At 47.7% G+C, this 13,425-nt stretch overlaps 3 protein-coding genes across 3 annotated transcripts; 1 reads left to right on the top strand and 2 right to left on the bottom strand.

Moving 5' to 3' along the window:
- Positions 1 to 144: 144 nt before the first annotated feature.
- On the bottom strand, positions 145 to 2,311 carry BP5553_04461 (uncharacterized protein; the record flags this gene model as incomplete). Its single annotated transcript, XM_032013084.1, has 2 exons — positions 145 to 863; positions 913 to 2,311. The coding sequence occupies 2 exons, from the start codon at positions 2,309 to 2,311 to the stop codon at positions 145 to 147; spliced, it is 2,118 nt and encodes a 705-aa protein (XP_031869684.1).
- A 595-nt stretch (positions 2,312 to 2,906) lies between these two features.
- Positions 2,907 to 7,474, top strand: BP5553_04460 (Uncharacterized protein; the record flags this gene model as incomplete). Its single annotated transcript, XM_032013083.1, has 7 exons — positions 2,907 to 3,242; positions 3,293 to 3,500; positions 3,553 to 3,797; positions 3,854 to 4,395; positions 4,448 to 4,613; positions 4,666 to 6,880; positions 6,936 to 7,474. 7 exons carry the CDS (start codon positions 2,907 to 2,909, stop codon positions 7,472 to 7,474), a joined length of 4,251 nt encoding a protein of 1,416 aa, XP_031869683.1.
- A 1,317-nt stretch (positions 7,475 to 8,791) lies between these two features.
- On the bottom strand, positions 8,792 to 10,750 carry BP5553_04459 (Uncharacterized protein; the record flags this gene model as incomplete). The annotated part of the gene is made up of 5 exons (XM_032013082.1): positions 8,792 to 8,840; positions 8,898 to 9,155; positions 9,205 to 9,565; positions 9,621 to 10,031; positions 10,510 to 10,750. 5 exons carry the CDS (start codon positions 10,748 to 10,750, stop codon positions 8,792 to 8,794), a joined length of 1,320 nt encoding a protein of 439 aa, XP_031869682.1.
- Positions 10,751 to 13,425: the final 2,675 nt, after the last annotated feature.

Genomic DNA, 13,425 nt, shown 5'->3' with positions numbered 1-13,425 from the left:
AATGCCTGGATGGTGGTGGCGGTACGAACTAGCTTGGGGCTCGTCTCACCCGCCATAAGACGAAGAGCATGTCCTATTCGTGGGCGTGCTCGATGCCCAATATGTCCCGGGGGTTCTGGGTTGCTGGTCGGTTCCTATGAAAAATCAACCGTAGGCTTCATTGATGGCCAAATCTTCAGTCCACAGATAGCAGCTCATGTCAAAAATATCATTATTGAGAAAGCCATGGCTATGAAGCCCTAGGCTTTCGCCGTTGGCGCCGTCGTCGAGGAAATTCCCACTACCAAGACCATCAGTGTTGGGTATAAATGCTGTGGTAGGAGCTAATAGCATCTTTTCATTAGGAAGAGATTGTAAAGGAAGTTCAGCGTGGTCATAAGCAGCCGTAGTTCGTGACCCGGGTTCGGAAGGTTGATTTGATCGAGCACTTGGAGTGCCAGAAACAAGCTCCTGTGCGAGACTAAGCATTCGAGACACAGCCGACGTGCTGATCATCAACAGATGATCACTTGGGAGTCGAGTGAAGCATTTCAATCCCTCAGAAACGGCGGCTAGATTCTTTTCGCAGGCGGGGCTGGATGGATCGCGTACAACGTCAAAGAGGAGTGTGAAACATGCGCCTTCAATAAAAAAACGACCGTGACGCATGCAACTAAGGAAAGGATTATTGTCGATTGCCGCAGAAAAGAGACGGATTATATGAATGGAGATTGCAGAGCATTGTTTACAATTTTCGTCAAGCCAACAAATCCATTCGGAAGGGATGACTTGGTTGGCTTCTCCTTGTTTGGGGAGAGATTTTCGACGCACAGCATCGAGTACCAGACATGGGCGGAGGGTGATAAGCATGGTATGGAGGAAATCTATTAAGTTAAGTATTCATATCTCTAAAATAAATAGGGGGTAACTGACCGAATGCCAGTATCATCTGGCTGGCGCTGAGATTAAGTGATGCATCTGTGACCTGGTCCTTACTCAGTGGGAACTTAATAGCAGGTGCTAAGTTCTCATGGTATTCAATAAATTCACCTCGGAGATCTTGTATCTTCTTACAAAACTCTCCAACCGAGCCTCTTTTTCGCCCATAGACACTATAGTAAACCTTGTGAGATATCCTCGCGAGATTCACCGCAGCCTCCAGGTGCGTTCCGCCAGCTGGCTCCGGGATATCAATATCCATATCATTTATTGATGCAGGGCGGCCCAGTAGTAAGGATAAACGCCGGTCGAGCGCATACAAAGCCCAAAATGTAGTTTGTCGTTCTTTCGCACGGCTCCGATCGACATCGCTCAAGTCTTTAGCAGCCCCAGGGGAAACAATATCGCGATGCAATCCAACAGCGAACGCTTTAGAAACGGTATACCCACCCCAGAGGACCGCTGAGTTGGGTCTTCCCCATGTTTGGTGAATCTCAGAGAGAAGCATCGAGATCTGGACCGTCCGTAAGCTAACAGCGTCACCCCAGCTTTTCAGATTCGACTCCGCCCTTTGAAATAAATAATCAGCCATGTCGATATGATAGGTAAGCGTGGCGCCAAATGCCAGTATAGCCATAATCATGGTCCAGTCCCTGGACGTTCGGGAGGAAACCGATGGCATCGAGTAGTGGCTGTAGAATAGCTTTCTCAAGGTCGCCGGCTCGCAAAATGGAAGGACGTGATGAACAGTGGACAGATACATTTCCAAAAATGTAGCTGCTAGTTCGAACGGGGGAAGGCCGTCAGATAAGTCTTCAAATGTTTTACGGGGTGTAGATGGGTCATGCAACCCAGCTGCTATACCATCATCAGCATCTCTGCCATAGAATATGCTTCCGTATCCAAATTCGCTAATTGCTTCCGCAGTGTAATTTGCAGATTTTCCGGTGATGGTAGGTTGCAGAGAACCCTTGCCGAATAGGAACCTATGGAGCTGTTGCAGAAAGACGAAGGTTGACGAGCTTCCGTAAAATAAGTGCATGGTAGACGACACCGACGCCTCGGACCCAGTGATGCTACAATGCACTTCTTGGTTCAACAGATTGGCCTCATCCTTCGATCCTGGCGCCTTTTTGCGTGCAAAACGATGGCCTGGACCTCGCTTTTGGGGTGTTTCTCGATCGCTTTCATTTTCATCTCCAGCGCGCCTTGCCGGTCTCCGACGCTGCACTCCTGGCATACACATCAGGCCGCGGGCATGGCACCTGGCACATGGATCCTTCCCATCACACTTGCTCTTGGTAAGTCGACAGGCAGCACAAGCACGGACGGTGCGCCTTTTGATATGACCATCACCCTCTCTTGGTGAGGCTGCCAATGAAGTCATCGGCATATTGGATAGGGATTGGTCGTGTACTCCGACATCTTCGACTTCAGAAGATAACCGCGACGAAGGCGCGGGTGGCAAATTGGTGAAGCCGTCTATAGAAGCCGTCAAAACAGTGTAGTGGAAGCCGCTAGCTGTACCTGGTTATTTGTTGCTTATCAACACCTCGACGAAGGTTCGGACGCATCTTACTCATATGCTAGCCTCCAGCTAAGACATCTGATAGGCACAGTCTGCCACCAAAGTGGACTATATAGTGCAACCTTACCCAAAGTAGCTGTATACCGGATACATTCTTCTGCGGCTCTCCGCCAGTTCCGAAATACTTCCCCAGGTGCACTGGAATCGCGGATGAGGAGCTTTTGCGCATTTCTTCCGTAGCAGATTCCGCCCTATTCAAAGAATATAAGATGGCCAGGAACCGTGCTGGAAACGGTTCTATTCTTTCCCTTCAATAGTCTATCATTTTCCCCTTGTGTTATTTCCCCTTGTGTTCTGTTCCTTTCGTTCTCCCCGTTGTATATTCCCCGGTCAGGATAATTGTCGTTCAGGGAATATTTACAGCCTGTCAACAGAACACTAAGCCCGAACAGACGCCACGATGACGGGTTGTAAACCCCCCGATGTCGGCGAAGCCTCTCCAGAGCACACCAGTCTCGAAGGGGAAACTCCGGTCGGAACGCCGCCAAGTCCCTCGGAATGCGACGAACAAGATCGATTTGGCGAAGGGCCCGATGGCTGGTCTTACAATCAATGGCTACATGAATATGAAACCAAGAAGATCGCCAGGAACATCAAGAGAAAGCATTTGGCTTTGACCTGGAAGAATCTATCGGTAATTGGCGTGGACAGTCACGCGGTTCTTAGCGACGATGTCCTCTCGAGTATCAACCCGGTGGCCATCTTGAGGAAGGCCCGGGGCCCAAAGGCGGAGACAGTGAGTGTCACAGGATGCAACAAATATAAATACTGACATGGCATGTTTAGACTATCATCCATAATGTGAGCGGCCAGGTTAGACCTGGGGAAATGATGCTTGTCCTTGGTCGCCCAGGATCAGGATGTACATCTTTCTTGAAAGCCGTTGCAAATAAACGCGGCTCCTTTAAGAAAGTCGAGGGCGACGTCTTCTACGGCACTCTGGATGGAAAGGAAGCAGAGAAGTACCGCGGTACCATTTTGTACAACAGCGAAGGTAACTCAAAACTCCCGCTCTATTCTCGAATATGGCCTAACCATGTTTGTAGAGGATATACATTTCCCCAATTTGACCGTTGAGCAAACGGTTGGATTCGCAGTCAGGAATCGTGTTCCTAGATATGTGACAGGAAAGGGGGCTTCCAAAGAACATGTGGGTGAAATGTTAGATGTTCTTCCAGACGCATTGAAAATTGGCCATACTAGAAAAACCCTGGTGGGCAATGAATTCGTTCGTGGTGTCTCCGGAGGAGAACGCAAAAGAGTTTCAATCGCAGAGGTCATGGCAGCAAATGTAAGATCCCATTCATGGCAGTGTTATCTTGCCTCAAGCTAACCAAATGATCGCAGGGGTCGATTACCTGCTGGGATAATGCCACTCGAGGCCTAGACGCAAGTTCCGCGCTTGAGTTTATCCAGGCTCTTCGTGTAACAGCTGATAGAGCAAGATGCACTGCTCTTGTCACTCTTTATCAAGCCGGTAATGGCATCTTTGATTTGTTTGATAAAGTCCTCGTCTTAGACGGTGGGAGACAAATCTATTATGGCCCTGCCAATCGTGCAAAAGGCTATTTCGAAGACCTCGGTTTTATCTGCCCTCCAGGGGCCAATGTGGCTGACTTCTTGACTTCCGTCACCGTCCCACTTGAACGGCAAATTAAACCTGGTTACGAATTGCTTGTTCCAAAAACGACAGAAGCACTCGAGTCTTCCTACAGAGAAAGTGCCATCGCCAAGGAGATGAACCAAGATATAGAACCCGTCTCCAATTTTGCTAAGGCTACCAGCATCATGGTAGCAGCAATTAAGGAGGAACAACCAAAACGCAAAACACCGTTCCAGAGTTCTTATACTGTTCCGCTTGCACACCAAATTCAAGCCTGCGCTATTAGGTATGTAGGGCATTGTTCGGCATTAACCCTGCAGAACTGACTTCCAAACCAGAGAGTTCCAAATCCTCCGTGGGGATACTCCGTCCCTACTTCTGCAGCAAACATCTGCTATCATTCAGGCTCTATTGTCAGGAAGTTTATTTTACAACTTGCCTACTACTAGCGCGGGAGCGTTCGTCCGTGGCGGCGCTATCTTCTATCCTCTTGTGTTTTATAACGTATGTTAACCTCCATATGCCTCTTTTAATATGATTCTAACAGCTTCTTCAGCTGGCTGCAATGAGCGAAGTCGTCGGAACCTACTTTGGCCGACCAATTCTTAACCGACATCGCGACTTCTCCTTGTATCGACCCACAGCCTATGTCATCGCTCGCCTGATCTGCGATATACCGTTCATGATCGCTCAAGTATCAATTTTCTGCCTGATCTTCTACTTCATGGCGGGGTTCCAAATGCACGCTGGGAAGTTCTTCACATTTTGGATTTTGACAGTTGTCTCGGCGCTGACCTTTGTCGCTATGTATCGGATGATCGGGTCCCTCTTCGCGAGCTTCGATAACGCATCAAAAGTCTCTGGTTTCTGGTCAATGGCTTGTATGGTGTACGCAGGATTCATTATTCCGTTCAATGCTATGCCTCCTTGGTTCAAATGGATTTTCTGGTTGAATCCTATTGGTTATGCGCTCGAGGCACTGCAAGCAAATGAATTCGGTGGTTTGAGGCTTGCATGCGTTGGACAGCAACTCATCCCCAATGGACCAGGATATGATCGATCTGGGCATCAGACATGCACCATTGCTGGGGCTACCCCGGATGGGAAAACGATTATCGGAGAAGATTATATGAGGCAAGCATATGGATTCAACCCTGGGGCCTTGTGGCAAGATTTCGCAATCGTCATCGTTTGGGGGGTTGTTTATACAATCATTACAGCAATTGCCCAGGAGCGGATGAACATCACTAACAGCAGCAAATCGTCATTGGTATTCAAGCGCGGAGGTGGAAATGCCCATTCCATTCAACAGACCAAAGATGAAGAGAAAGGAGAGGTTGGAAATTCGTCAAGCTCGACTGCAAACACAGAAGATGGAGACCTCAACCTCGCTAAAAATGAATCCGTATTCACTTGGGACCATCTATCTTATACCGTTTCTGTTCCTGGGGGCCATCGAAAGCTATTGGACGGCATCACTGGTTGGGTTAAGCCTGGAACTCTCGGTGCTCTAATGGGTAGCTCAGGTGCCGGTAAAACGACCCTCCTTGATGTTCTTGCACAACGCAAGGATGTCGGTGTTATCCAAGGCGAAGTTCTTGTTGATGGTCGGCCGCTACCTACCAGCTTTCAACGCTCCGCCGGTTACTGCGAGCAAATGGACGTCCACGAAGGCACTGCTACCGTAAAAGAGGCATTAGTATTTTCTGCACGCCTGAGACAGCCTGCAGACACCCCAGACGATGAAAAACTACATTATGTGGATAGTGTCATTGAGCTACTTGAACTGGGAGACTTTCAAGATGCACTGATCGGTACTCAAGGTACTGGTCTCAGCGTCGAACAACGAAAACGCGTCACTATCGGTGTCGAGTTAGCTGCAAAGCCCACGATTCTCCTCTTTCTCGACGAACCTACCTCTGGCCTCGACGGACAATCTGCTTTTAACGTCGTCCGTTTCCTTCGTAAACTCACAGCGGCTGGCCAAGCTGTCTTGTGTACTATTCATCAACCGTCTGCCCTCTTGTTTGACGCTTTCGATCAGCTACTCCTTCTCGCCAAGGGAGGACAAACTGTGTATTTCGGTGAAACTGGCAAAAGCTCCTCTATACTTCTCGACTACTTCGCTAAAAATGGGGCTCCGTGCGATCCGAATGCCAATCCTGCCGAGCACATTATTGATGTTGTCTCCGGTGCAAGTGGTGGTGGGCGTAACTGGCACGACATCTGGCTTGCATCTCCTGAGTGCGCGGGTGTTAACGAACATATGAAATGGCTGAAACAGGACCTACTGTCGAAAGAATCTAAGCTAAAGCTTGATGATGCTGCTGATTTTGCTACATCCCACTGGGCACAGCTGAAGATTGTCACTCACCGTCAGTGCGTTGCGTTGTGGAGAAATCCGGATTATATCCACAATAAGATTATCCTCCATATCATCTCGGCGCTATTCTCTGGCTTTTCCTTCTGGATGTTAGGCGACAGTTCCAGTGACCTCCAACTTCGTCTTCTAGCTGTTTTCAACATTCTTTTCGTCGCCGTCGGTGTTATCGCCCAGCTTCAGCCACTTTTCTTGCATTACCGAGATATCTTTGAGACTCGTGAAAAGAAGTCCAAGATGTACAGTTGGTATGCGTTTGTTACTGCTCAACTAGTAGCCGAGATACCGTATCTTATTATTTGTGGAACGCTATATTTCTGTTGCTGGTACTTCACTGTCGGTTTGCCAGTCAAGGCCAGCACATCTGGACAAGTCTTTTTGCATATGATCCGTAAGAATACATTTATCCCATTGGGATTCGATGAGTCCAAACTAACAAAGCCTAGTATTTGAGTTCCTTTACACTGCAACCGGTCAAGGCATTGCCGCGATCTCCCCAAATAGCTTCTTCGCAGCTCTCATGAATCCTACCATTCTCGGCGCCTTTTTCATCAATTTCTGTGGTGTTCTCGTGCCATACAGTCAACTCACCGTCTTCTGGCGATATTGGTTCTACTATCTCAATCCATACAACTACCTCATCGGTGGCTTCCTCACTCAGATATTATTCGACGTCAAGGTACAGTGCGACGAGAAGGACTTGGTTTATTTCAAGCCACCCGATGGGCAGACCTGTGGACAGTACATGGCAGATTTCTTTAAAGAAGGGTTTGGTTACGTTGCCAACAACTCATCGACTACGGAGTGTGGGTATTGCCCTTACGCAAATGGCGGCGAATATGCAAAGACACTTAATCTGAACGAGCGGTATTACGGATGGAGAGATACCGGAATCATGGCTTTGTTCTGTATCTCGACTTATGGATTCGTCTTCTTAATGATGAAATTCAGGAGCAAGAAGACCAAGAGTGCGAAGATGGAGTAAATATCTCTCGCAGGGCTCGCAGGGGCTTGGTAGTGAGTGGTGCCGTATTATATTGGGGGCGTTAGAAAATTGGGATATATATGGAAACTTAATTTCGTTTCATAGATATGGTTTATAAGATGTTTTTAGAATCGTTTAGAATATACCCAGCTCATAGATTTTCTTAAATAAACATAATATTATTAGAAAACGGCTTGAAGTACTTCGAGTGTTAGCCGCAGAGTTTGAGCCAGACCGATCCCTTAGCTCAAATTGGGAGCATCTGTTAGAATGGTATCATCTCATCATATTTTCTAGACTTTCTTTGGGGTTGGGACGACGTATTTATAAATGCCTAGCATCATAAAGCCTGTAGCTGCCTACGAATGCTGCCTACGAATTGGTAGTAAGATGTCCTCGGGCTAGCGTAAAGGGCATTATGGTAAATGTAATCTGTTTTTCAGGGCAGGAGGGCTAGCCAACTAGGGAATGACGACTGGCATAACCTACTCTTCAAACCTACCATAGGTCATAAATGGTTGTTCCGAAAAGAATACGTATATTTATTGATAAAGGTGCAGGAATACAACACCAGCGGCAGTTTTTGACTTGACGCGACAGGCGGATATAAAACTTTACAGGGGCTCTCTTGCTTATGTGACTCCCTGGTGTATCGACTTCATTGTCTGAAGCAAGCCGCTCGTTCTTACAGGTTCTATGAGTTTGCTGTTGCAAAGAACCATAGGTTATAAAGGAGATGTATACTAGGAGAAGTGGGAGATATATCCCAATGGCTGGGTCGGGGCCTGGTTCGCTATTGCTAGATATTTAGGCTCGTCGGAGGGGTTTGGGGCTAGTATGGCACTGAACTGTTGACCATGCTTGTATGTTTTCCAGCCACTATTTATTAAGTGTCAAGGCGATTGATTTCAAGTTTCAAGGTAAGGGTGGCAAGGATAGAAAAGGGAGAGTACAGGAACGGAAAGCAAAAAGAAAAGTAAACCCAGAAAGTAGCGCACTCGGGGAATACAAATACCACACCATAGATATAACACTTTTCTAGCTTGCATTTCATTCTTACTTTAGTCCCATCCCACGCCAATTTTGGTAAACTAATTCCATGTTTGCATCAAGAGCGAAAAGATAGATATCACAAGCCGATGTCTGCCTTGCCCAAGCACTCTTCCACCCCAATTTGATTCAGTCGCACGCAAAGCAGTAGCAAAGACTCAGAAGGTAGGAACCCAGATCCTTTAGACCGGCCACAGGCAAAATCAAGCGGCCCAGAGTGGAGACGTGGTTTTGAAATGCACAAAGCCGTAATTAGAATCATATCATCTAATTTGCCATGTAGGTGCTAGGGTCAATACCGCCCTCGGGATATTCGCTTTTGAGTGTTAGTGATCAGAAAGCCCTCTGGAGTAGCTAATGGGCCGCAACTTACGATATGGGAGCTTCGAATCGTTTCTCAATCTCTTTCAGAACTTCTTGATCCGCCTCGCTGCTCATGAAGGAGATCGACACACCCTTTGTACCGAAACGGCCAGCACGACCGACACGATGGAGGTACGAGTCTGCATCCGTGGGAAGGTCGTAGTTGATGGCTAAGTTGATTCGCTCAATATCGATACCGCGGCCAAACACGTCAGTGGCGACACAGATACGCTTGTTGAATTCCTTGAATTCCTTGTAACGCTTGATACTATTTTTGTGTTAGAGACCAATGAATTGTGCGGAACTAGCATACATACCGCTCTTCTTGGCTCACACCGGAATGCACGGCGATGGATGGAAAGTTGCACTCGCGCAGCAGTTTGTCCAATTCTGTTGCTCGGAGAGTGCTCTTGACGAAAATAATGACCTGGTTGAATTGGAGCTCGTCGAGTAATTCGTTCAGTTTTCGGTTCTTCTCCTTCTCGTCGAGTTTGATGAAATATTGCGCCAGACCATGGAGAGTAAGCTTCGAGCCTTCATCAACCAGCACCTCGGCAGGATTTTGCATGAATTTCTTGCAGATGGGAATGACCTCCTGGGAAAGTGTGGCGCTGAACATCATGACTTGCTTTTGCTTAGGAGTCGCTCTGAAAATCTCTTGGACGTCACGGCGCATGTCTGTCAATTAATTAGGATTTGAAATTACAACACAGATTCCAGAACATTATCTCACCAATTTGTTCAAGCAATTTGTCACATTCATCAAGAACGAAGATCCTGCAGCTGCCAAGACGCAAGTATTTGTCCCTGATGAGCGCATTCAGTCGACCTGGCGTGGCGACAACGATATGAGGATGCGTCTCCTTGTTCTTGAGAATTTCGGCATCTTTTTGGATTGGAGTTCCTCCGTAAAAGACCTGGGTCTTCACCTCTGGCATGTACTTGCTGAAACGGTTGTATTCGTTCTTGATCTGGTAAGCAAGCTCACGAGTGTGGCACATGACCAGAACGGAGGTTTCGCCGGGAACTGGCTCGATTTGTTGTAGGGTAGTGAGGACAAAGACGGCGGTTTTACCAAGACCAGACTTGGCCTGGCAAAGAATGTCGGTACCGACCATGGCCTGGGGAATGCAATTTTGCTGGACTGTAAAATAATCGAGCCGAAGTTAGATCAATGGTATTTTCCAAGAGCATAACGATGTGCAAGGAATCGCAGCGCCCGTCCATCTTCGCATGCTAATATTTCCGCAAAACCACCCCAAGGAAATCATAGACTCTAAAGACGAGTACGGCTTTCGCCATTAAAAGCATTCATCATTGATCGATGCGCACAGCAAAACATTCTCAATTTGTCGCATACGAGGCGATCCTGGAAGTCTCTCGGGTCCACCATCTGTGTGCATCCTCCGCATCTTGCCCGCAACCGCATCGCGCTCTCGGGGGACTCGCTTTCGCGGAGATCCCCTTTTGTATCACCTGCTTCGGTTTGCGTCCTGCCCATAGAGACATCCCAGGATCGATCGTAACTTGCTGAAGGAAGGACCGGAGTATTCATTCTTGCTTGCGAGATGGACGGACGCGCTGGAAGGACATGGAGCTTAGGGATGAAAGTTATGACTGACCCTCCGAAGGATGTTCGAATCCGCAATCGGTGATGGCACGTAGAAGCTCCGGCTTCAATAGAAAATCGCGGAACCCGGTGGCGTGGATACCAACATAACTGCCTTTCTTCTCGGTGGTGCCTCCGGTAGCCGTCAGATCACCCTTCTTAGCACCGCCATTCTCAGCAGCTGCTGCAGGCGCAGCATCGGTGGTGTTCAACTCCTCATCGGAGTAATCGATGAGATCTTCTTCGGCAGACATCTTGGTTGATGGAAGAAGGTGAGGTTTCGGAAAAGCCTGTTTCGTGTCGAGAAGTTGTGGCGGAGAGGTGAATCTGGCGCCAGAAGGCTGGTCAAGGTCGCAGGATCAAAGAGGCAGTCTGCAGTCAAGCAGAGCGCGTAGATAAGAGAAGGGAGAAAGTAATCAAGACGATGCGGATGGAGGGTTGAGGGTCGAGGGTTGATTGCGGCTGATGAAGAGGATGTTGAGGAGGAAGAGGCGTCGCGCTCAAAGGGCTTTCCGCGACTGCGGCGTATGACTATGCTTAGTCATGCTTCGTACTCGGTAAACAAGCGCCGCCACTTGGAATGCGAAGTTCCGCCGCCATGACAAAGACAACGAGAACGAGGGCATGAGGAAAGTGCTGGTTCTCAATCCAGAGCCCAAAATGCCCATAGGTTGTCGCATCTCGACTTCTTTTCAGTCAACATGGCCAAAGTAAAGTCCATGAACGTCCCCAACAAGTCGTTGCATGCCAGGGTATCGTTTCTATATCAAGCCGCAGCATATTTGGCCACACACGAACTGCCACGGCAGCAACAACAACAGCATTCCAAACCAGACCCGCAAAGCGAACTCTCCTCAGGTACAAAAACGAGCAGTTCAAATACACCATCCGAAATATGTCAAACCTCGTCCCGCCGCCTGGCTTCCGACCTTCGGTCTGTATCGTTGAAGATGCAGATCCGGATATCCCCAAGCATGAAGCACTCTATATGTAGCAACTGCAACACAGTGCTGATAGAGGGGTCAACTTGCTCGGAGAAAGTCGAGAATAAAAGCAAGGGCGGAAGGAAACCCTGGGCGGATGTACTGGTCCGAGGATGCAGTATCTGTGGGATGGAGAAAAGGTTCCCTGTCGGAGCCCAGAGGCAAAAAAGACGCCCGCATCGAGCAGCACTAGATCGTTCACCGCAACAGCCAGAGTCGCGTTAGGCTGTCCTACAATTCAAGAGCAGGGTTCTTAAAGTCTATCTAGCGGGGAAGATACCCCATAGATGGTATACAGTTAAGAGAACTAGAAGGATGCTTTTGTAGACCCTGCGCCGGCCGGCCTAGGTCTATCATCGAGTCGCTCATGCAAATAATTATACCAAGGAAATACCAAGCGACCAAGGAAGCCACCTACCTGTTAATCAGTGTCTTGAAATTTGCCCCGAATTCAGGTAAGAGCCTTCCTCCAACTAACACCCGCTTCTCGAAAACTAATCGATGTCTAAAGTCACGCGTGCCGAGTTACAAGTCCTCCAGGCCCTCCTACTATTATGCCCAATAACCCGTCAAACCTCTCCCCGACCTTCATGCTTCCAATCTGGCTTGGACGATCCTTTTCGTGCTGCCCCGCCACCTTAATTGTTCGACAAAGGCCTTCAGAGTAGAGGGCAGTGCAAAGTTCTAAGCCCAGCGCTCCATGTCCGGGAGGTCGTAGGTTCGCACTCAACTCTTGCCTGAACTCCCATATTTTGCGGACTTCAAATTAAAATTCGCCCGTGTATCTTTGGTCATGTTCGAATGCAAGGCCCGAATGATAAGCTTGCAAGGGTGGCTTGATGCGCGGATCAGGAACACCGCATACTTTGCAGCAAATTGGGGGGGCTCACATCCGCACTTCACCTTCATAATAATAGTTTCGAACTTATTCGCTAGCAGGCTTTTGTGGCCCCTCAGGCATTCTCTACGTACGAAGTCAAGGTCAGGGATGGTTTTGTGTTTGGGGGGCTCTTGACGACTAACCGTTCTCTCTCATCCAAAACCAATGTGATGTACTTTATTTTCAAGATATCCTTTAGTATCAAGCTACGAAATTGCTCTGTCGTTTTTATCGTAACTCGGAGACGTTGTCCGGCGGTAATGCTTGACTACAGCCACGTAGTCATGCGAAAAATATTTGTCTTTAGATATGGCTTCAAAGACTGCTAGCCGTCTAGCGTCGGGTGGTAGTAGCTTGAACGACAAGCCAAAGACCATCATTTGGACTTCTTGAGGTAGTCTTTTAAAAGGGAAGAGGTACTGAGCGTCACCGGGTGCCCGTGGTTCTAGGCTACCTTGGTATGTATGGTTGCCGGACTGGTTTAACGCCATAGCCGTTAGGAAGCGATATTAGTAGTACCGGAGGACCTAATAGGGCCAAATGTGAGAAGTTGAAGTATAACTTCTTAGTAGTACTGGAAGAGATGTGAACGATCGAAGACGATAAAAGGTCGAAATAGATGTGAACGACGACCGAAGAGTACGAAAGGTTAGAGTAGATGTTCTAGGTAATGCTAGAAGACTTAACAAGATCAAATGTGAAAGATCGAAGTAGATGTTCTTAGAAGTACCAAAAAACCTAACGTAGTCATATGTACTAAAGCTAGTTAAACTTTTTAATTCATCCTTGCGATATTAAAATTAACCAAGTAGTAGCAAGCATCCAAACTATTTGTGCCCAGCTGTTTGGCGTGTAAAGCTCTAAGTGTAGATAGAACTATAGCAAGTCCAGCCAGGATCACAATATTCCGTAAGCTTTATTATTCTAGCATAATAACCTGAGGCGAATAACTTCTAACAGTTATTTATGTTTGTTTTTCGTATATCCCAATCGTTATTAATGTAGATTAAGAAAGATTATAATAATGTGGATCTTTTAAGGATTAAAACCAGGGTAGGCGACGTAT

This window comes from Venustampulla echinocandica, assembly GCF_003357145.1.
Source record: "Venustampulla echinocandica strain BP 5553 chromosome Unknown scaffold_2, whole genome shotgun sequence".
Lineage (NCBI taxonomy): Eukaryota > Fungi > Ascomycota > Leotiomycetes > Helotiales > Pleuroascaceae > Venustampulla > Venustampulla echinocandica.
This window is presented reverse-complemented; position numbering and strand designations above follow the sequence as displayed.